Below are 24,665 nucleotides of genomic sequence, written 5' to 3'. Positions count from 1 at the left end.
GACCACGAGCCCACCGGGAGGAATGAACAACTCCAGAAGCGCCGCCTTAAGAGCTGTAACACTCACCACGAAGGTCTGCAGCTTCACTCCTGAGCCAGCGAGACCATGAACCCACCAGAAGGAAGAAACTCCAAACACATCCGAACATGAGAAGGAACAAACTGCGGACACGCCGCCTTTAACAACTGTAACACTCACCACGAGGGTCCGCGGCTTCATTCTTGAAGTCAGTGAGACCAAGAACCCACCAGTTCCAGACACATTAGGAAGGTATAGATTGAGATGTGAAGAAAAATAAGGCAAAATTGGAGCCGAGTGTCCAAAGAGATTATGTGAAGGGTAGAGGGTGTATATGGGACTAGTTTATGGAAACTTTTTAGCCTCAACACGTTCACTGTTACTTTATCTTAAATACTCCTCTGGTTTTGTTTTTCTGAGAAGGAGGAATGTTTTAGATCTAGTAAACAAAATTTTTCTAAGTATTTTTTCTGTGAATATTAGTCTTCTGCATCTATAAATGGAAGCGGGAAGTAAACTATTTCTAGCTTCTGTGGGACCCATTCTCCTTGAACAGCCTAATTAAAACTTGGTTATATCTTTAAAGTTGCAGAATCAACTGGAAAATCACAGCATTGTCCTGGAAGATATTTACAAGTCAGTCACATTGTTGTACTTTATTTGCAGAGACAGCAATATGCATTTATGTAAAAACAGTTTCATTCTTTTGGTTCCAGCTCAAACACTAGAATCAGTTTGAAAATGCTGTCCTGGCCGGGCGCGGTGGCTCACGCTTGTAATCCCAGCACTTTGGGAGGCCAAGGTGGGCGGATCGCGAGGTCAGGAGATCGAGACCACAGTGAAACCCCATCTCTACTAAAAAATTAGCAGGGCATAGTGGCGGGCGCCTGTAGTCCCAGCTACTCGGAGAGGCTGAAGCAGGAGAATGGCGTGAACCCGGGAGGCGGAGCTTGCAGTGAGCCGAGATTGCGCCACTGCACTCCAGCCTGGGCGACAGAGTGGGACTCCGTCTCAAAAAAAAAAAAAGAAAAAAAAAATGAAAATGCTGTCCCACAGGAAATGCAGGATGTGACCTTGTGGAAGCAACGTGACAGGCAAATAGGGTAACCTGAAGAGCATTCAGTAATGGCCTGGGTTCTCTTTGTCAGAATTATGACAATTTCAAGACCAGATTGAAAGCACTTGGTACAGAAAAGCTTTTCGCATAACTCATGCCTCAAGGAATGAGCCTTGATTGCTGAAGAAAATTGAGTCATCAGTAAATTCCATCAGATCTTACACTGACATTGATAACCCTGGAAAAATCCCCGAGGAATGGACACACATACACCAGCATAACGCTGGTCATCCTGGCAGGCAACTAGATCTAGTTGCCAACTTTTTTATCTTTTTGGTTTGAAGCATGTGGATAATTATCTGGCTACCCTTTCCCTCTGTAGCCATAGCATTTGAATGGAAGAGACATGCCTGGTGTGCCAAAAAAAAACACAAGAAATTCAATGTTATTTATGACAGCAGTCCCCAACCTTTTTGGCACCAGGGACCCATTTCATAGAAGACAATTTTTTGACATACAGGGAAGTAGGGGGATGGTTTCTGGATGAAACTGTTCCATCTCAGATCATCAGGCATTAGATTCTCATTAAGGAGCGCAAAACCTAGATCCCTCACATGCGCAGTTCACAATAGGGTTCACGCTTTTAAGGGAGTCTAACGCTGGGGCTGTTCTGACAGGAGGTAGAGCTCAGGCAGTGATATGTGAGTGATGGGGAGCAGCTATAAATACACATGAAGCTGGCTGGGCACGACGGCTCATGCTTGTAATCCCAGCACTTTGGGAGGCCGAGGTGGGTGGATCACAAGGCCACGAGTTTGAGACCTGCCTGGCCAACATGGTGAAACCCCATCTCTACTAAAAATAAAAAATTAGCCGGGCGTGGTGGCGAGCACCTGTAGTCCCAGCTACTAGGGAGACTGAGACAGGATAACTGCTTGAATCTGGAAGGCAAAGGTTGCAGTGAGCCGAGATCATGTCACTGCATTCCAGCCCGGGCAACAAAGCAAGACTTCATCTCAAAAAACAACAACAACAACACATGAAGCCTCACTTGCTCATCCGCCGCTCACTCCTGCTATGCAGCACACGTCCTCACAGGCCACAGATGGGTACCAGTCTGTGGCCTGGGGTTTGGAGACCCCTGATTTATGGTAAGTTAGTGAACAATAATGACACCTCCTCAGGGCACTATATAGTTCTTAACAAAGGAATGAAGAGAAAGGTGGGGGAAAGAAAAGCAAAACTACTCTCATGATTAAATTTCATACCTAAAAAGTCCACAAGAAGAAAAGTTTTCATTTCTCCCTAATCCATTCTTCAATCTTGAGTATCAACATTTTGAATAATTTCTGCTGAGCACTATATATCTGGGTTTGGCTGAAGTACAAACAAATCAGGAAGACCAAGTTCCCAGTTGCACTAGAATTTTAATACATGTTTGGTCACGTCTCTGACAATTCCTGGTTTTGCCTTGGGACTTACTAGGGGAAATGCCAAAGCTAAGTGAGTCCTACAAATCAACACAAAAGTGGCACATGTCAGTTGCCCCAGGGCCATTAGTTTATGCAACCTTGTAAAACCGAGTTTGTAATACCTCTAATGTACGGGTAACATTCCCAACCTCTTTCATAACTCTGAAGAAGCCACAAAGAAATACTCAGTACTCAGCATACAGAAACATACATACAGACGCACAGATACACAAAACCAAACTTTTTAACTCAAAAAGCAGATTCTCGTGGAGCCAAGATGGCCGAATAGGAACAGCTCCGGTCTCCAGCTCCCAGCCCCAGCGACACAGAAGACTGGTGATTTCTGCATTTCTGCTTGAGGTACCGGTTTCATCTCACTAGGGAGTGCCTAACAGTGGGTGCAGGACAGACGGTGAAGCGCACTGTGCGCGAGCCGAAGCAGGGCGAGGCATTGCCTCACTCGGGAAGTGCAAGGGGTCAGGGAGTTCCCTTTCCTAGTCAAAGAAAGGGGAAACAGACAGCACCTGGAATATCGGGTCAGTCCCATCCTAATACTGCGCTTCTCCAACGGGCCTGGAAAACGGCACACTAGGAGATTGTGTCCCGCACCTGGCTCGGAGGGTCCTGTGCCCACGGAGTCTCGCTGATTGCTAGCACAGCAGTCTGAGATCAAGCTGCAAGGCGGCAGCGAGGCTGGGGGAGGGGCGCCCGCCATTGCCCAGGCTTGCTTAGGTAAACAAAGCAGCCAGGAAGCTCGAACTGGGTGGAGCCCACCATAGCTCAAGGAGGCCTGCCTGCCTCTGTAGGCTCCACCTCTGGGGGCAGGGCACAGACAAACAAAAACTCAGCAAAGAACCTCCACAGACTTAAATGCCCCTGTCTGACTGACAGCTTTGAAGAGAGTAGTGGTTCTCCCAGCACGCAGCTGGAGATCTGAGAACGGACAGACTGCCTCCTAAAGTGGGTCCCTCACCCCTAAGCAGCCTAACTGGGAGGCACCCCCCCAGTAGGGTCAGACTGACACCTCATTCAACCGGGTACTCCTCTGAGACAAAACTTTCAGAGGAACTATCAGACAGCTGAATTTGTGGTCTCACGAAAATCCGCTGTTCTGCAGCCACCGCTGCTGACACCCAGCCAAACAGGGTCTGGAGCGGACCTCTAGTAAACTCCAACAGACCTGCAGCTGAGGGTCCTGTCTGGTAGAAGGAAAACTAACAAACAGAAAGGACTTCAACACTCAAAACCCATCTGTACATCACCATCACCAAAGACAAAAAGTAGATAAAACCACAAAGATGGGGAAAAAACAGAGCAGAAAAACTGGAAACTCTAAAAAACAGAGCACCTCTCCTCCTCCAAAGGAACGCAGTTCTTCACCAGCAACGGAACAAAGCTGGATGGAGGATGACTTTGATGAGTTGAGAGAAGAAGGCTTCAGACGATCAAACTACTCTGAGCTACGAGAGGAAATTCAAAACAATAGCAAAGAAGTTAAAAACTTTGAAAAAAAATTAGAAGGATGGATAACTAGAATAACCAATGGAGAGAAGGGCTTAAAGGAGATGATGGAGCTGAAAGCCAAGTTTCGAGAACTACGCGAAGATTGCAGAAGCCTCAGTAGCAGATGCGATCAACTGGAAGAAAGGGTATCGCTGATGGAAGATGAAATGAATGAAATGAAGAGACAAGGGAAGTTTAGAGAAAAAAGAATAAAAAGAAATGAACAAAGCCTCCAAGAAATTTGGGACTATGTGAAAAGACCAAACCTACGTCTGATTGGTGTACCTGAAAATGATGGGGAGAATGGAACCAAGTTGGAAAACACTCTGCAAGATATTATCCAGGAGAACTTCCCCAATCTAGCAAGGCAGGCCAGCATTCAGATTCAGGAAATACAGAGAACGCCACAAAGATACTCCTCGAGAAGGGCAACTCCAAGACACATAATTGTCAGATTCACCAAAGTTGAAATGAAGGAAAAAATGTTAAGGGCAGCCAGAGAGAAAGGTCGGGTTACCCACAAAGGGAAGCCCATCAGACTAACAGCTGATCTCTCAGCAGAAACTCTACAAGCCAGAAGAGAGTGGGGGCCGATATTCAACATTCTTAAAGAAAAGAATTTTCAACCCAGAATTTCCTATCCCGCCAAACTAAGCTTCATAAGTGAAGGAGAAATAAAATACTTTACAGACAAGCAAACGCTGAGTGATTTTGTCACCACCAGGCCTGCCCTAAAAGAGCTCCTGAAGGAAGCACTAAACATGGAAAGGAACAACCGGTTCCAGCCACTGCAAAAACATGCCAAATTGTAAAGACCATTGAGGCTAGGAAGAAACTATAGCAACTAATGAGCAAAATAACCAACTAACATCATAATGACAGGATCAGATTCACACATAACAATATTAACGTTAAATGTAAATGGGCTAAATGCTCCAATCAAAAGACACAGACTGGCAAACTGGATAAGGAGTCAGGACCCATCAGTGTGCTGTATTCAGGAAACCCATCTCACGTGCAGAGACACACATAGACTCAAAATAAAGGGATGGAGGAAGATCTATCAAGCAACTGGAAAACAAAAAAAGGCAGGGGTTGCAATCCTAGTCTCTGATAAAATAGACTTTAAACCAACAAAGATCAAAAGAGACAAAGAAGGCCATTACATAATGGTAAAGGGATCAATTCAACAAGAAGAGCTAACTATCCTAAATATATATGCACCCAACACAGGAGCACCCAGATTCATAAAGCAAGTCCTCAGTGACCTACAAAGGGACTTAAACTCCCACACAATAATAATGGGAGATTTTAACACCCCACTGTCAGCATTAGACAGATCAACGAGACAGAAAGTTAACAAGGATATCCAGGAATTGAACTCAGCTCTACATAAAGTGGACCTAATAGACATCTACAGAACTCTCCACCCCAAGTCAACAGAATATACATTTTTTTCAGCACCACACCACACCTATTCCAAAATTGACCACATAGTTGGAAGTAAAGCTCTCCTCAGCAAATGTAAAAGAACAGAAATTATAACAAACTGTCTCTCAGACCACAGTGCAATCAAACTAGAACTCAGGATTAAGAAACTCACTCAAAACCACTCAACTACATGGAAACTGAACAACCTGCTCCTGAATGACTATTGGGTACATAATGAAATGAAGGCAGAAATAAAGATGTTCTTTGAAACCAACGAGAACAAAGACACAACATACCAGAATCTCTGGGACACATTCAAAGCAGTGTGTAGAGGGAAATTTATAGCACTAAATGCCCACAAGAGAAAGCAGGAAAGATCCAAAATTGACACCCTAACATCACAATTAAAAGAACTAGAAAAGCAAGAGCAAACACATTCAAAAGCTAGCAGAAGGCTAGAAATAACTAAAATCAGAGCAGAACTGAAGGAAATAGAGACACAAAAAACCCTTCAAAAAATTAATGAATCCAGGAGCTGGTTTTTTGAAAAGATCAACAAAATTGATGGACCGCTAGCAAGACTAATAAAGAAGAAAAGAGAGAAGAATCAAATAGATGCAATAAAAAATGAAAAAGGGGATATCACCACCGATCCCACAGAAATACAATCTACCATCAGAGAATACTACAAACACCTCTATGCAAATAAGCTAGAAAATCTAGAAGAAATGGATAAATTCCTCGACAAATACACCCTCCCAAGACTAAACCAGGAAGAAGTTGAATCTCTGAACAGACCAATAACAGCTTCTGAAATTGTGGCAATAATCAATAGCTTACCAACCAAAAAGAGTCCAGGACCTGATGGATTCACAGCTGAATTCTACCAGAGGTACAAGGAGGAACTGGTACCATTCCTTCTGAAACTATTCCAATCAATAGAAAAAGAGGGAATCCTCCCTAACACATTTTATGAAGCCAGCATCATCCTGATACCAAAACCTGGCAGAGACATAACCAAAAAAGAGAATTTCAGACCAATATCCTTGATGAACATTGATGCAAAAATCCTCAATAAAATACTGGCAAACCGAATCCAGCAGCACATCAAAAAGCTTATCCACCATGATCAAGTGGGCTTCATCCCTGGGATGCAAGGCTAGTTCAACATACGCAAATCAATAAATGTAATCCAGCATATAAACAGAACCAAAGACAAAAACCACATGATTATCTCAATAGATGCAGAAAAGGCCTTTGAAAAAATTCAACATCTCTTCATGCTAAAAACTCTCAATAAATTAGGTATTGATGGGATGTATCTCAAAATAATAAGAGCTATCTATGACAAACCCACAGCCAATATCATACTGAATGGGCAAAAACTGGAAGCATTCCCTCTGAAAACTGGCACAAGACAGGGATGCCCTCTCTCACCACTCCTTTTCAACATAGTGCTGGAAGTTCTGGCCAGGGCAATCAGGCAGGAGAAGGAAATAAAGGGTATTCAATTAGGAAAAGAGGAAGTCAAATTGTCCCTGTTTGCAGATGACATGATTGTATATCTAGAAAACCCCATTGTCTCAGCCCAAAATCTCCTTAAGCTGATTAGCAACTTCAGCAAAGTCTCAGGATACAAAATTAATGTACAAAAATCACAAGCATTCTTGTACACCAATAACAGACAAACAGAGAGCCAAATCATGAGTGAACTCCCATTCACAATTGCTTCAAAGAGAATAAAATACCCAGGAATCCAACTTACAAGGGATGTGAAGGACCTCTTCAAGGAGAACTACAAACCACTGCTCAATGAAATCAAAGAGGATACAAACAAATGGAAGAACATTCCATGCTCATGGGTTGGAAGAATCAATATCGTGAAAATGGCCATACTGCCCAAGGTAATTTATAGATTCAATGCCATCCCCATCAAGCTACCAATGACTTTCTTCACAGAATTGGAAAAAACTACTTTAAAGTTCATATGGAACCAAAAAAGAGCCCGCATCGCCAAGTCAATCCTAAGCCAAAAGAACAAAGCTGGAGGCATCACGCTACCTGACTTTAAACTATACTACAAGGCTACACTAACCAAAACAGCATGGTACTGGTACCACAACAGAGACATAGATCAATGGAACAGAACAGAGCCCTCAGAAATGATGCCGCATAGCTACAACTATCTGATCTTTGACAAACCTGACAAAAACAAGAAATGGGGAAAGGATTCCCTATTTAATAAATGGTGCTGGGAAAACTGGCTAGCCATATGTAGAAAGCTGACACCAGTTAGAATGGCCATCATTAAAAAATCAGGAAACAACAGGTGCTGGAGAGGATGTGGAGAAATAGGAACACTTTTACACTGTTGGTGGGACTGTAAACTAGTTCAACCATTGTGGAAGTCAGTGTGGCGATTCCTCAGGGATCTCGAACTAGAAATACCATTTGACCCAGCCATCCCATTACTGGGTATATACCCAAAGGACTATAAATCATGCTGCTATAAAGACACATGCACACGTATGTTTATTGCGGCACTATTCACAATAGCAAAGAGTTGGAACCAACCCAAATGTCCAACAACGATAGACTGGATTAAGAAAATGTGGAACATATACACCATGGAATACTATGCAGCCATAAAAAATGATGAGTTCGTGTCCTTTGTAGGGACATGGATGAAACTGGAAAACATCATTCTCAGTAAACTATCGCAAGGACAAAAAACCAAACACCGCATGTTCTCACTCATAGGTGGGAATTGAACAATGAGAACTCATGGACACAGGAAGGGGAACATCACACTCCGGGGACTGTTGTGGGGTGGGGGGAGGGGGGAGGGACAGCATTAGGAGATACATCTAATGCTAAATGACGAGTTAATGGGTGCAGGAAATCAACATGGCACATGGATACATATGTAACAAACCTGCACATTGTGCACATGTACCCTAAAACCCTGAAGTATAATAAAAAAAAAAAAAAAAAAAAAAAAAAAAAAAGCAGATTCTCCCAAACTAAACTCATTTCTAAACGGAGTTTCACTCTTGTTGCCCAGGCTGGAGTGCAATGGCACGATCTTGGCTCACTGCAACCTCCACCTCCCAGGTTCAAGCGATTCTCCCGCCTTGGCCTCTCAAGCAGCGGGGATTACAGGCACCAGCCACCATGCCTGGGTAATTTTTGTATTTTTTTTAGTAGAGATGGGTTTTCACCATGTTGGTCAGGCTGCTCTGGAACTCCTGACCTCAGGTGATCCACTCATCTCGGCCTCCCAAAGTGCTGGGATTATAGGTGTGAGCCACCGCGCCCGGCCTAAACTCATTTCTTGAATGTACTCCCATATCGGGGTATGGAGTCCTTGAAACTCATTTAATGAAATATTTACTCTGTGCAGACAACACTGGGTAGGTATCTAGGTTCAAAATATATTTCATATTTTAAGGATGTTATCTAAGACACAGGAGACTATATATATGTAGTCTATAAAACTATATATAGAGTTACTAAGAATAAAACTTTGAGGGAAACAAAGACATGAAATCTGTAAAGGTGACACTATCACTTGCTCTTAACTCCACAATTCGTTTTATATATATATATATATATATATATTTGGGGGTTTTTTTGAGATGGCATCTCACTCTGTTGCCCAGGCTGGAGTGCAGTGGCACGATCTAGGCTCACTGCAACCTCCGCCTCCTGGGTTCAGGCGATTCTCCTGCCTCAGCCTTCCGAGTAGCTGGGACTACAGGCACCTGCCACCATGCCTGGCTAATTTTTTGTATTTTTAGTAGAGACGGGATTTCACCGTGTTAGCCAGGATAGTCTCGATCTCCTGACCTCGTCATCTGCCCGCCTTGGCCTCCCAAAGCGCTGGGATTACAGGCGTGAGCCACCGCGCCCGGCCCACTTATTATAAATTTATATATACACCTAATACAACGAGTGAAGGCCAGTTTCTACCAACCTTCCACTTTGACCAGGGAAACCAGGAGACTGCAGATAGAGGCCTATTTGACAGTGTTCATCAACAGAAATGAACAGATCGCAAGATAAGCAAAACAGGCTCTAGAAAGAAGCAGCCAATGGACAGCTAACTTATAATTAAAAGGAAGAAAAGCAGCCGTACCTTGGGAGCTCAGAATTTAAAGTCACTACCAAGGCCCAGGGCCACTGCTCAGAGACGCAGGTAAACACGCTCACTGTAGTCAAGATGTGTCGGAATCACAGACTTGGAATCTTAGAGCTGAAAGGGCCTTGAGAGCCCACCTGGACCTGCTCACGCTGTCGGAAGGTGGAAACTGAGGCTCAGGGAAATGAAATGGCCAAACATTAAGGCTAGAAACGTCCAGCCAAGGGCTCTTTCACAGCTCCTATCCCTGAAATAGCCCGTAACAGCCAGATAGGTCATGGGGTATTAACCAACAAAGAGATCCAGCATAACTGCTTCTTGAAAATACAAATCACTCCGATTCCCAGGTTCCATCAGGAAACAGCAAAACATGAGAGGGAAAGGACTGGTAACGCCATGTTACCAGTCAGAGGTTCCATCAGAGAAGAACCACTAGGAATGATGTAGAAAGAGAGGGTTGTGAAAGGGGTTTGACCTAAGCAATTACAGGGGCTGGTAAAAGACTCGGTTCGGCTGTTTCTTCTTCACCAGACCACAGGCCAGGTGGTTGCAAAGGAAGGTCAGGGAGAGCAAGTACAACCGAGACCTGCAAGCCACAAGCCGGGACCTGCACCCGTCTCTCATCAGAGCCCGCGCTGGCCCCTCATCCCCAGACCTTCATCCTTGTGGCTGCAGACCAAGAAGGTGGCTCTCATACCCGGCCCAGGGTTTGGAAAAGCCAAAGGCAGAGTTCTGCGGGAGTGGGAGGAGCTGCGGGCCCAGCGGCTGCCCACACCACAGGTGCAGGAGATCCATGGTAACGTGCACGCGATGGAACAGGGCCCGACCTACATCGACTTCCAGTGAATACGCATGGCTGTTGCTCTACTTCCATTTCCAAACCTCATGCAAATCTCTCTCGTGGCCGATCCTCACCAGAGAAACAAACAAGGAAGGGAATTCTGGGAACACAGTTCAGTTTAGCCAAGTTCATGACACTGCAAAAACCACAACATGCCATCAAAATATTAAACTAACTAGAATTCTTTCCAGAAGTATTGAATTTGCCTATTGTTGTTCTTCTGCCACACTTCTCTGCTTCCACCCAGTAATAAGTAGCCTATCACTTACCTACTCAGGACCCCAATCTAAGTGAACCCCATGTTTTGTCTAACTTCTACTTTAGAAGTAGACGCAGTTGGCTGGAGAGCTGGCTGACTGCGTGATTTGTTTGTTGTGCGCTGGGTCTGCCATCCTGCCCTGTGCCAACCTCTACCCGCTGCGGCAGTGGAAAGGCTCGGCCCTCACAAGCTTGAACTGCCGCCCACTCTGTGCTTTCATGCGTCACCTGTATTAAGTGCAGTGAGGATAATGGCACCTGAGCTATTTTTGTAGCTCTGTAAACAGCCCTTCATTCTTCGAAGCTACAAACATATCCCTGTGTTCAGAACTGGGTTCTGCATACTCCAGAAGAAAGACAATGATGGTGATGTCTTAAAAATACCACTTTTTGTCAATCTAGGTGAAAGAAATATGAATATTCATTGTACTATTCTTTCAAATTTGAACATGTAAAATTAAATTTTTTTTTTTTATTAGCTGGATTTGGTGGCACACACCTGTAATCCCAGCTACTCAGGAGTCCGAGGCGTGAGGATCACCACAGCCCGGGAGTTTGAGGAGGCAGCACGCTATGACTGCGCCACTGCACTCCAGCCTGAGCAACAGAGCAAGACCCTGTCCCAAACCAAGACTGGAATCAGATCAAGTTTAGCCGGGATACATTAAATTAAGCGGATCAATTTTAATCTTGTGAATCTACTGAAGGCTCTTTCTGGCATCTGAAAACACACCTCCCGATGCTTGCAGGAACGTAGGGAACAGGGTACAGGCCTGCATGCCATCCCGGCCCCGGCGACAGCGACTCCCTTCAGCTCTGGCTTTTAGTCTCAAGGTGTCTGCCTAGGTCTGCTCCCCACATTCCATTCTTTGCTTCTCCAGTCCTTGCTTCCATTAGAACACCTATGAGGTGCAAAGTACGACACTAAGCACTTTCGTTGTTACTCAGATAACTTCCTTTCCTAAACTCCCAGAGAAATTCAGCAGCTTTTTGAGTTTTTTTCTTTTCAGAAATGAAGGCCCGAGGCTATATGGCCATATTTGTATCCCTGGCACAATAGTGGACACATCAAATGGGCTCAAGAAATGCCTGCGGAATGAGAGATCTCTGCAGTCAGAGAAAGCTAAACTATGTCTGCATCAAGGAAACCGGTTATCAGTGGAGATGAATCTGATGAGGGTGTGGAAAGGGAGGCTTCAGTTTCTGATGACGACTAAGGGACACCATAACCTGACAGTCAACAAAACGCCAGTGTTCCACCTGGGCAGGAAGACGCGCCCCAGATAAGGGCTTGGTGTGACGGAAACAGGGTAGAAACAGGAACAACACAGAGACCTAGATTCAATTAGTTTTTCAAGTTGACCACACATAAACCAGAGAGCCTGCTGAAAATTTCATGAGGGCATCGAGAACACGGAGCTTCTTAAAATATTCCTCCCCTTGTCTCCATATTTTTATTCCAGTACCTGGACTGGACTATATACTCTCAATTTTAAAAAAAAAACTAAATACAAATAATTCTCAATGCAGAGTTCTTCAAAGAATTCCTAATAATTCACATGTTCCACCTTCAGTTATCACCAAGAACTGGTTAGGTTCCTTCCACATAGGGAAACTGCATCAAGGAAAAGGGTTGGGCGAAGTCACATTTTCACGCGAGCCGGACTCCTTCGCACCCACTTTCAGGGAGCCTCCCGCCAGCCTCCAGACCTGGTCAGATGATACGACCTTGGCTCCAAACGTCCTCAGGGTGTCGGTGTCTGGGGCTCCCAGCCCCGGGCAGGCCGGGGGCAGCTACGGCCTGAGCTCGCGGTCGGGCTTCATGCTGAAGGGCTCCAGGCGCTCGCTCTCGGGCAGCATGCTGTTGAGCCTGTCCAGCAGGGGCACGGTCTGGTCGATGCCCATCTGTATGCGGCGGAGGATGGCCGACATCTCGTTCACTTTCTGGATCTGCTCGGCGTACTTGGCGTATCTTTTCTGGCGCTCCTGCATGAAGCTGAACAGAGTTTCTACAGACAGATCCATCTGTGGACGGGAAAGAGAAGTACATTATACCTTGTTTAATGAAGTCCTCTCTGCAGGGCCGGGTGTCCATCCTGTGAGGGACAGAGTCCTGCAGGTCAAGTGGAAGCTGACAAGTTTCACAGGAAGCACCCAGGGCTAAAAAGCCCTTCAGGGACACGGCTTTATCAACTGTTGTGCCAGAACCACCTTTAGAAGAGAACCGAGAGGGGATTGTCCCCGGCTCTATGTTCTGGGAATGTGCGTTATTTGTACCTTGTTGAGATCCTGAGATTTCTATCTCCCTATATGAGGGGAATTCTGGATGAGGAAATCAGTCAGGCCCAGGCTGAATCTGGCTCTGTCACATGTATGAGCTGCTAGTACTGATCCTTTGTGTCTCAGGTTCCTCATCTAGGAAAAAACTAGGAGCGGATGGGCATGGTGGTGTGTGCGTGTAATCCCAGCTACTTGGGAGGCTGAGGTGGGAGGATGGCTTGAGTCCAGAAGGTCAAAGCTGCAGTGAGTCATGATCACGCCACTGCACTCCAGCCTGGGCGACAGAGTGAGACCCTGTCTCTAACAACAACAACAAAAATCCCAAACCCCAAAATGCATGTTCTTCACTCACTCCTTCTCTTCCCTGGACGGCTGCAGTTTGGCGGTCACTCAGGGAACACTGCAATGGAGGGAAGGGTGGCTCTCCCTGCCAGGGCCAAAAATGCAACCAAGGCTCCCGTCCTTACAACAGACCACATCTGTCAAACTGTGAGGACTATCTCACGTGCCCTTTTCCCCCATTAAAGAAACTGCGGGCTCTGGGCTCCCCTTGCGTGACTTCTTCTCTTCCCCTTAAAGAGGCTCTTTAGTATCTATCACCCAGATAAAAAGGGAGAGGAGACTGCCACCGTGCTGGGCACCTGCACCCCTTCCTCAGCATGGACCCCACTTCCACCCCCTCACCCCGTGTTTCCTTCCCAGACCAGGAGAAAACAGCTCAGCTGAGGCCCACACTCCTATCCCAAGGTTCCCACGCTCCTCCAGCCCTTCCTTCTGGTTGATTCCGAGAACACGCCCCTTCCTGACTGCATCAGGACAAGGGCTCAACACCCGGTACCACAGAGCCTCTGAAAATGGCTTCGAGAGACACAGAAACAAACTAACGAAAACAAGGGGGACCAAAGCCAGCCCCAAGAAAAAATAAGTTCCCTTTCGCTATCGTCTGTGGGGAGGGCATGAGGGGCGGGAGGCGACCGAAGCACATCAGTGCTGCTGTCCTCTGGCGGGCTTCTTGCTTGAGTGCCTGCAGGGCAGGAGGAGTAGCTAGTTGGGCAGGAGGAGAAGTAGACGAGAAAAAAAAAAAAAAAAAAAACAAACATCGGCGTGAGAAACTCCAAATAACGTGGAAACAACGCACACCTTCCGAGTTCTCTGCAGCCCTGTCTGGCGCTCAGCACTTTGGAAGTCGTGAGCCAGGAGATGCCTGCGGTCCTGACAGTCACCCGCTGGGCCTTTTCAGGGTGGCCTTGCAATGAGCACCGACAAACACTCCACACACCTGAGAGACAGCGGGGCCTGGGGGAGCCAGGTGGAATCCTGAATTGGGAACCTTCTCGGGCATCGCATTTTACTTGGCGGGGCATTCCTGGCCCTCCACCCCGCAACCCTACCAGACTAGACAGACGCTTGAAGAGTTTCTATCTGAAATGGCCTCCAAGGCTCTAATTTATCAAGTCTAAAGTCCTTGGCAGTCAATCCATCCTCGATTCACACCTGATGAAGACTGTTCACAGCCATCTTCACCAGGTACTTGTCAAATGGCATGTACTTCCCTACACGTTTCCACATCCAGCTGGGGCCTGTGTTTAATGTCTTCAAAGTTTTTGCAAAGGCATTTTCTGTTAATGCTGAGATGAGCACACTGAGTTCCAACAGGTTGTTCATGCATGCTGACATCATGTCTTACTTCCATTATGCTCCATGGAAGAAAAAAACCACAAGAGGAAACTTGAGTTTGCGTGACTTTGAAGATCTCAGTGACAGAACCTACACTGGACCCCAGATCTCCGAAGTCCAGCAGCTTCCCTCTTTTACACATATTTCCTGAGCAAGACCCTGTACCACTGATGCTCTCTGAGGGGAGAGAGCTTCTATAGAAGCAATAAAGTAAAGAATTAATGTGAAGTTGAGTAACCATTCCAGTTTTCTAACTAAAATATACATCGCTTATGGATAACAACAGTAGCATCAGACAGAACTGAGTCACAATCTTGCTTCTGCAGATGACTGATTACCTTCATGACCTTGGACCTTAATGTTGCTGAGCCTCAGCTGCTTTGCCCCCTAAATTGGTGACATTGACAATGCCTACCTCATAAGGTTGACGTGAGAATTAAATGAGATAAAATGTACAAAACTCCTAGAACAGACCCCAGGAAAAAGGAGCTCCATAAATGATAAAATGTATGTGAACTGAAACAGAAGTTCTGTGAGACTTTCGTTGGCACGTGGCATGGCATTAAAGAAGACTGGATCACATGTAGGGAAAGTTATTACCTTTTAAATGTTTCCCCCATTCTTTGTTGCAAAGAAAGTCTCAACTTGGTGCAAGCAACAATGGACTATCTGGAAAAGGACAGTAAAACTGGTGATGCCTATTTTTGATGTCTCTGACCTTTGCTCTTGAAGTAATGTTGTCCCTGATCCATAATCCCTACCTTCACTCCATGAACCCCCAGACACATGCTCACTGTAACACATTTGACATGACTGTAGGCAGAAAACCAGTATCTCATGCAATTCTGAATCATCATTTTGACAATCTAGGGATATATACTTATTTGCCTTTCCTATTTCTATTTTTGGCACATGGATTCTAACAAGATAACATATATACTAATTGTCTTCTGGATAAACAGAGGTGTTATGATATCATCTAGGGTTGCCTCACTGAACACTCCATAGCCATTCAAAAGACCCAGCTTGGCCAGGCGTGGTGGCTCATGCCAGTAATCCCAGCACTTTGGGAGGCCGAGGAGGGTGGATTGCCTGAGCTCAGAAGTTTGAGACCAACTTGGGCAACATGGCGAAACCCCATCTCTACTAAAATACAAAAAATTAGCAGGGCGTGGCAGTGTGCACCTACAGTCCCAACTACTCGGGAGGCTGAGGCAGGACAATCGCTTGAACCTAGGAGGCAGAGGTTGCAGTGAGCCAAGATCACGCCACTGCACTCCAGCCTGGGCGACAGAGCAAGAGACTCCATCTCAAAAAAAAAAAAATCCAGCTTCAGACAGGGCAATCTAACCATCCCAGCTGGAGCTAAAGGGCAACCACGAAGCTGTCTGTGAAATGGATAGTCACAATTTTTGTTCACCACACTCATCAATCCATTCATCTACCAATAAAACAACAGTTAAGACTGCACGTTCTGGAATCAGACCACCTAGGTTTAAGGGCTACCCTCAACCCAGTATTTTTGTGATTTTAGAAAATTACCCAGAAGGGTGATTCCATGAGAGCAAGGATTTGGTGTGCTTTAAACCCTGCTATATCTCCAGTACCCAGCACATAGCAGGTCCTGAATAAATATTTGAATAAATGAATGAAAATATACGTAAGCCTCGGTTTCCTCATCTGTAAGGTAGTGGGGATAACAACAGTGGCTACTTAAAAGACTGTCCTGAGGATTAAATGAGTTTCTGCAAGGAGAATATTATCATCCTGCCAGGCACACAGTGAGCACTGGGTAAGTGTGAGCTATTAACACACAGGCAACAGACAGTTATTGAGTAGCATCAGGTGCCATGCACTATGCGAGGTCCTAGGATAGATATTGAGAACCAAAACTACTTACACCCACACAGCTTACCGTATACATTAACATGAATTTTCTTTTCCACTGTTTCTGTTAACATGACTTTACTATTCCAGGAAACTCCGGCCCAGAAACATATAAATTGCAAATAACTTTGTTTCAGGAACTTAAAAAAAATTAAATGAATAAACTAGCTGATTTTCAAATAGAAAGTGAACAACTCTTTATTCTCCACAACTCTTGCCTCAAAACCCTCGCCTTGCCGTGACACATGACCAAGTTATAATCAGTGGTGTGTGCATGCAGAAGTCTCTCCTGGCAGCTTCCAGGCACCTTCCTGGAAAGGCAGCCGGCATGCACCCTTTCTTGTTTCTCTTCTTCATTGTCCCCTCCTCCACTCTGCTGCTGCTGAAATGCAGGTGCACCCCATGCAGACCATGAGAATAACGAAGGTTACATCTTTGAGTTGGCAGATCGTGAGCTAGAAGCAGCCTGGGTCCATGAGGATGTTTATGGGTAAGAGTAGACCAGGCCTGAGAGAGAAGAATAAACTTTCATTTTGTATAAGCCACCATCATTTGGGGTTTCTGTAACACTAGTTAATATAATCTTATACTGACAGATACGAATGCTGGCCAGGCGCGGTGGCTCATGCTTGTCATCTCAGCACTTTGGGAGACTGAGGTAGGAGGACCACTTGAGCCCAGGAACTCAAGAGCAGCCATGCCAACACAGTGAGTCCTCGTCTCTACAAAAAATAAAATAAAAATTAGCCAAGTGTGATGGAACACACCTGTAGTCCCACCTGCTCCAGAGGCTGAGGTGAGAAAACTGCTGATCTCAGGAGGTCGAGGCTGCAGTGAGCTGTGATCACACTACTACGCTCCAGCCTGGAAAAAAAGAGCAAGGCCCTATCGCAGGAAAAAAAAAAAAAAAAAAAAAAAAATGAATGCAGCAAAGCATTTGCCTTCAAGGAACTCATCACTTACTCAAGCTCATACTTCAAACTTTGCCCACAGATTCATATACCATCTCTGGGGACAGTCCATTTCAAAGGACAAGTGAAAAAGAAGGGGAGATTATTTGAGGAGAGAACTGCAGGCCTCATTAAGGTATTAGGCATCTGTAGAATGTGCTCAAAGTTGTTCCAAATACCTTATATGGATGGTGCGGGCCCATCTGCCCAGTTGGCTGGTCGACTCAGTACATTAATTCAAAATATTAACATATCAAATCCAGAAATATACAAAAAGGATAATACATTATGACCAAGTAATGCTTATGTCAAGGAGACACACTTTTTCAACATCTGAAAAATCAATCAAAGTAACTTGCCATTTCAACAGAATAGAGGTTAGAAATCTATGATTGCCTCAATGGATATAAGAAAAAGCATTCAACAAACTGAACATGCATTTATTACGGAAATTTTCAGCAAAGCAGGAACAGAAGGAAACTTCCTCAACCTGATTAAGGGCTTCTATGAAAAACTTCCAGCTAACAACATAGTTATTGGTAAAAGACACTTTTCTCCCTAAGATTAGGAACAAGGCAAGCATGTCTACACTCTTACCACTTCTATTCAACATTGTACTAAATGCAGTAGCCAATGCAATAAATTAAGTAAAAGGCAAAGAAATTAGAAAGGAATAAGCAAAAGGGTCTTTATCTGCCGATGACATGATAATACACTTAGAAAATCTTTAAAAAGCTACTAAAAACTATTAAAGTGAAGTTAGCGAAGTTGCAAGACACATGGTCAGCATACAGAAATCAATTGTATTTCTACGTAACAATGAATGGCAGGGCAGTGAATAAAAGAATACTGTTTACAACTGCATCGGCAACATGAAATACTTAGGGAAAAATTCAATGAGATATGTATAAGATCTGTACACTGATATTACAAAACATCGCTCTGAAAAATTAAAAGGGATCTCAAGAAATGAAGTATATCATGTTCATGGATTGTCAGATTCAACACGGTCAAGGTGTTGATGCTTGCCAAATTGATTAAGAGGTTCATTTGTAATCCAAGTAAAAATTCTAGAAGGCGTTGTTTTATAGGAATTGGTAAGCTGATTCTAAGTACACAGAATGGCCAAAATAATTGAAAGAATGAAGTTTGAAGACTTACAGTACTTGATTTCAGGACTTACTATAAAGCTACAGTAATCAAGACAGCGTGGTGCTGGCATAGAGACACACAGATCCATAAAACAAAAGATGTGTAAAAATGATCTAAAAATATATTGTTAATTGATTTTTTTTTGTCGTTACGAAGATCCCAAGGCAATTTAATGGGGGAAAAAAGTTTTTCAACAATTTGTGCTAGAATATCTAGATATCCACAAAGAGAAAGAATGAACCTGGAGCCTTACATCTCACAGCGCATACACAAGAAATTAACATGGAATGGATCACAGACCTAAATATGGAAGCTAAAACTACAAAACTTCTAGAAGAAAATATAGGAGAAAAATCTTTGCTACCTTGGCTGGCCTCAGTGGCTCACTCCTCTAATCCCAGCACTTTGGGAGGCTGAGGCGGGTGGATCATCTGAGGTCAGGAGTTCGAGACCAGCCTGACAAACATGGTGAAACCCTGTCTCTACTAAATACAAAACATTAGCTGGAGGTGGTAGTGTATGCCTGTAGTCCCAGCTACTTGGGAGGCTGAGGCAGGAGAATCGCTTGAACCTGGTAGGCAGAGGTTGCAGTGAGCTGAGATCGTGCCATTGCACTCCAGCCTGGGCAACAAGAGCAAAACCCTGTCTTAAAAAAAAAAAAAAAAATCTTTGTTACCTTGGGGTATGCAAAGATTTCTAAGTTTCAAAAAGTGTTAACCATAAAATAAAAATGGCTAAATTGATTTTCATCAAAACTAAAAACTTCTCTTAAAAAGATACCATTGAGGCCAGGTGCGGTAGCTCATGCCTGTAATCCCAGAAGTTTGGGAGGCCAAGGTGGGTGGATCACCTGAGGTCAGGAGCTCGAGACCAGCCTGACCAACATGGAGAAACCCTGTCTCTACTAAAAATACAAAATTAGCCGGGCCTGGTGGCACATGCCTGTTAATCCCAGCTACTTGGGAGGCTGAGGCAGGAGACTATCTCTTTTTTTTCTTTCTTTTTTGAGACGGAGTCTGGCTTTGTCACCCAGGCTAGAGCGCAGTGGCGCGATCTCGACTCACTGCAACCTCCACCGCCCAGGTTCAAGCGATTCTCCTGCCTCAGCCTCCTGAGTAGCTGAGATTACAGGCATGTGCCACCACGCCCAGCTAATTTTTTGTATTTTTAGTAGAGATGGGGTTTCACCGTGTTAGCCAGGATAGTCTCGAGCTCCTGACCTCATGATCCACCTGCCTCGGCCTCCCAAAGTGCTGGGATTACAAGCGTGAGCCACCACGGCCAGCCAGGAGAATCTCTTGAACCCAAAAGGCAGAAGTTGCTGTGAGTCAAGATCGCACTGCTGCCCTCCAGCCTGGGTGACAGAGCAAGACTGTCTTAAAAAAAAAAAAAAAAAAAAAAAAAGGAAAGAAAAGAAAAGAAAGAAAATGAAAAGGCAAGCAGCAGACTGAGAAAATAGTCATAATATTTTATTCCCTATGAAAATAATGGGCAAAAATAAACAGAAAGAAAGAAAAAATTTCACTATATGTATCAAATGACAGTCTTACATCCAGAATATATCAATAACTCTTATAATGCAACATTAAGGAAAAATCCAAAATTTGGGATCATTTCAGGAGAACTGAAAACATTACTGAATTATTGTTCTTGAGGGGGAAGTATGGGCTAGAAATGGGTTAGAGGCTCAGGGAAAAGTCCTGCAGGGGATCACCTGGAAGCGGGATCTCACCTTCTTGGGACAAAGGAGCCAAGGAGGTGTCAAGAGTAAAACTATTAACAGTGTGAAGACTGCGGCCTTGGGCACTGTTAAGTAAGATGGACTACAGATCAGGGAAAAAAAAAAGAGTAGGCAGATGTTACCCAGACAATTGTCACAACAGAACTCCTTTGCTAAAGCCCTGACACAACGTGGAAAGAAAAAAATTCTGTTCAGTTTTCAAATTCCTCTAAGGACTCTGGAGACTTCTAGCTTATGACCACGATTACCCCGAATCTTATCCTTTGTCTCTGGACAGTTACTGCTGCCAAATGAGGAGCGGCTATTCATGACACTGATGCCCAGTGAGGCTGCACATCTAACCTCAGAGGGGCCCTGTTTCAGGGAAGCAGCTCTCCTGCCTGAGCTGGAGTGGCAGAACAGAACTCAATTGCCTTCAGATCCACTGGCTTAAATTCACAATGGTTCACCTGCCAAGATTGAGCCACAGCTTTTACCTCCGCTGTGGGTAGACCACCCAGACCCCGCAAATGACCTGTTTAGACATCTGAAATCATTCCCGAGCTCCAGCTGAGTGACTCAGAGTTTGTGGGGAGGGGAGAGAGCTTCTATAGAAGCAATAAAATAAAGAATTAATGTGAAGTTGAGTAACCATTCCAGTTTTCTAACTAAAATGTACATCGCTTTTGGATAACGACAGTAGCATCAGACAGAACTGAGTCACAATCTTGCTTCTGCAGATGACTGATTACCTTCATGACCTTGAGCCAGTTACTTAACCTTGCTGACCCTCAGCTGCTTTGCCCCCTAAATTGGTGACATTGACAATGCCTACCTCATAGGGTTGACGTGAGAATTAAATGAGATAAAATGTATAAAACTCCTAGAACAGACCCCAGGAAAAAGAAGCTCCATAAATGATAAAATGTATGTGAACTGAAACAGAAACTCTGTCTAGAAACCTCTTTTACATGAAGAATGAAAAAGCAAGATAAGAAATGTAGTACATGAAAGCAGAATAATAAACCAAATGACATTTTGTGATATCCAAATAGACACAACATATCTATTGTGAAGGCAGGAGGTGGACGCCTCATCTCGGTTACATTAACTATCTTCAAGGCTTACACAATCACTCAGATGACAACTTACCATTGTATTTTTTTGCTGACATGTTTTATTTTTGTTACGTACTTCTACTACTGAAAATCTTACAACAGAGTCACATTACTCATCCCAGTTTCCTGATAGAATCATTTCGCACTACGTAATAACTGAAATCATATTTACCTACAAGTCCTTCCATGTGTTTTTAATCTATATGTTTAGCCATGAGAATAGCTATTACCACTGTTTGATGCTATCCAATATGGTAAAAATAAAAATACATATGTGTACATGCGTACATGTATATTTTTCAAAAAATATTTTGAAAGCAAAACCAAGAGCTTTAATAAATGATATCCTCTCCAACAAGAGAATACAGTGCTTCAAAAACTTTTGTTATATAAAATTTCCTGATAAAATAAGCTTTGATGCTGGTTTGAGGCAAACGGGACATCCTATGAAAGATGTCACTGTGGTTTGTTATTTGGAGACAGGGTCTCGCTCTGTTGCCCAGGCTGGAGTGCAGTGGCCTGATCATAGCTCACGGGAGCCTTGAACTCCTGGGTCCAAGCAATCCTCCCACCTCAGCTTCCTGAGTAGCTGAGACTACATGCACGTGCCACCATGCCTGGCTAATTTTTATTTATTTTTTGTAGAGATGGGGTCTCACGATGATGCCCTGGCTGATCTCCAAACTCCTGGTCTCAAGCCATCCACACCCTCAGCCTCCCAAAGTGTTGGGATTACTGGTGTGATCTACCACACCTGGCCTCACTATGCTTGACGTAGTTCTTTTCAAAGTAAAGGTAAACTTTCCAAATTTGTGACATACTACAAAAGGGCTTATTTTAAGTTAGAAAAGATGTGCAACATAACAGTAAGTACTTCATAAAGATAGTGTACAACTTTTAAATTCTAAAAACTTAAGATGTAGATATGCATGAAATGATCGAAAGCTAATTTAATAACCCTCATGGGTCAAAAGGAAAATGAGTAGGTAAGCTGTGTTTCACAGTTAACAAAATTCACATCCATATGATCAACAGACTTATTTTTCTATCCCCAAGATACTTAAGTTTAAAAGAAATGTTAAAAACAAAAAATACTGCATATGGACTTAATCAAGACAGCCTTTTTTTTTTTTTCTTTAAAGACCGAGTCTCACTCTGTTGCCCAGGCTGGAGTGCAGTGCCACAATCTCAGCTCACTGCAACCTCCGCCTCCTGGGCTGAAGCTATTCTCCTGCCTCAGCCTCCCAAGTAGCTGGGATTACAGGTGTGTGCCACCACACCTAGCTAATTTTTATATTTTTAGTAGAGACAGGGTTTCACCATGTAGGCCAGGTGGTCTCGAACTCCTAACCTCAGGTGATCCGCCCTCCTTGGCCTCCCAAAGTACTGGGATTACAGACGTAAGCCACTGTGCCCAGCTCAAGACGGCATTTAAAAAGTCACTCATCTTTCCCACCCTTTAAAGGTAATGTTTAGCTTTTAATGTGGTATCTGTCAGTTAGGTTAGTCTCAAGGTCAATTTTTATTTGATCTCAATAGATATCTTTCTCTGCACTCATTCTACATTTAAATTCCTGTTCCCCAAGGAGGTCAGTTTAGGAATATGGAGACTAGGAGGAGGAGGCATGATGGGTCAAGGCCAGCTAACCAAAGGCTGCCTCTTTTTAGGGTTCTAAATCAATTCCAAGCTTTGTTCTTTCTTTGGGTGGATTTCCTTCTGGGTTCAAAATTAATGAGCAGGCAGTGATATGTAATTCTGCTCTTTTATTGTAAGTACTTTGTAGCTAAAGGGGCTAAATGGAAAAGTAACAATTCATCCTGTTCTACAGCTATTCAAATAATACATTCTGAGGTTGGTAACAATCTGTTATTTGAAGACGGGCATATTGCTGATTTTTAGCAATGTAAGCTCACCCTTCAAATCCCTGACATCACTAATAATTCATTACCATTAACAAAGTAAGTCAGAAGGCCTGCATTTAAATCCTACTAGTTGGTGAATTTGGGCAAGTCACAAGCTGACTCTCAGCTTCTACTTTTTAAAACTGGGGATAATAATGGCTATTATTCATCCTACCTCACGGCAGTGTTGTAATGGTTATAATGAGATAATATATGTAAGAATGATCTGAAAACAGAACACTGCTATAAACATGTATGTTTATATTATTCTAACAATGAATGGCAAAATATGCTTGGAAGTTTTGTTTTTCATGGTAGTAAAACCAAAAAGTTCCCAAATCATAATCACATTCAAAGAAAACTGCTACATATTTTATATAAAGCTTCAATATCCACCCTTCTCAGATGTTTCTGAAATTCAGAACCACCAATTCTCCCAATTAGGAAGCAGTTAGCCTAACTATATAAATCAGTACTGTCCCTAGGGCAAAATCTGGCCTTGGAATTATAACTGAAGCCATTTATCCAAAGAAGATATACAAATGGCCAAAAAACACAGGAAAAGATGTTCAACGTCATTGGACATTAGAGAAGTGCACATCAAAAGCACAAAGAAAACAACTTCACACCCACTAGGATGGCTCAAATTAAAAGGCAGACAATGACAAATGTTAGTGAGGGTGTGGAGAAACTGGAACCCCTGTGCATTGTTGGTAAGCATGTAATATGGGACAGTCATTTTGAAGAGCAGTTTGGCCATTTCTCAAAAAGTTAAACATAAAGTTACTATACAGCCAGCAATTTCACTTCACATATATTCCCAAGAGAAGTAAATTATATGTTCACCCAAAACCTTGTACACAAATGTTTATAGCAGCATTATTCATGATAGGCAAAAAGTAGACACAACCCAAATATCCATCCACTGAAAAATGGATAAACAAAATGTGGTCTATCCATAGAATAAAATATTCTTCATCCATAAAAAGATATGAGATACTGATATAAGCTACAACATGGATAAACCTTGAAAACATTATGCTAAGTAAAAGAAACCAGACACAAGGGCCACGTATCACATGATTCCCTTTATATGAAATATCCCCAACAGGCAAATCCAGAGAGACAGAAAGGAGATTGGTAATTGCCAGGGGGTAGGGAATGGAGGTATGGGGAGTGACTGCCGAGGTACATAGAGTTTCATTCTAGGCAGATGAAAATGTTCTGGAACTACGTAGTGGTGTAGCTGCACCATCTT

The 24,665-nt window shown here is 43.7% G+C and overlaps 1 protein-coding gene across 8 annotated transcripts in view; it reads right to left on the bottom strand.

The window, feature by feature from the left end:
- The window catches only part of BORCS5 (BLOC-1 related complex subunit 5), a 127,047-nt gene that overhangs the window by 10,130 nt on the left and 92,252 nt on the right, over positions 1–24,665 (bottom strand). For 4 of the 8 annotated variants that reach the window (XM_058443588.1, XM_058443589.1, XM_058443587.1 and 1 more), the window contains exon 4: positions 16,775–17,072. In XM_058443588.1, coding sequence (XP_058299571.1) covers positions 16,785–17,072 — 288 coding nt within the window. In that variant the 3' untranslated portion in view covers positions 16,775–16,784. Of the gene's footprint in view, positions 1–8,504; positions 12,747–16,774; positions 17,073–24,665 lie in introns of those variants that run through there. The other 4 variants (XM_032159654.2, XM_032159656.2, XR_009214720.1 and 1 more) reach the window with 3 other exon arrangements.

Source organism: Hylobates moloch, unplaced genomic scaffold (assembly GCF_009828535.3).
Source record: "Hylobates moloch isolate HMO894 unplaced genomic scaffold, HMol_V3 SCAFFOLD_8, whole genome shotgun sequence".
In the NCBI taxonomy this organism is placed as follows: Eukaryota; Metazoa; Chordata; class Mammalia; order Primates; family Hylobatidae; genus Hylobates; species Hylobates moloch.
This window is presented reverse-complemented; position numbering and strand designations above follow the sequence as displayed.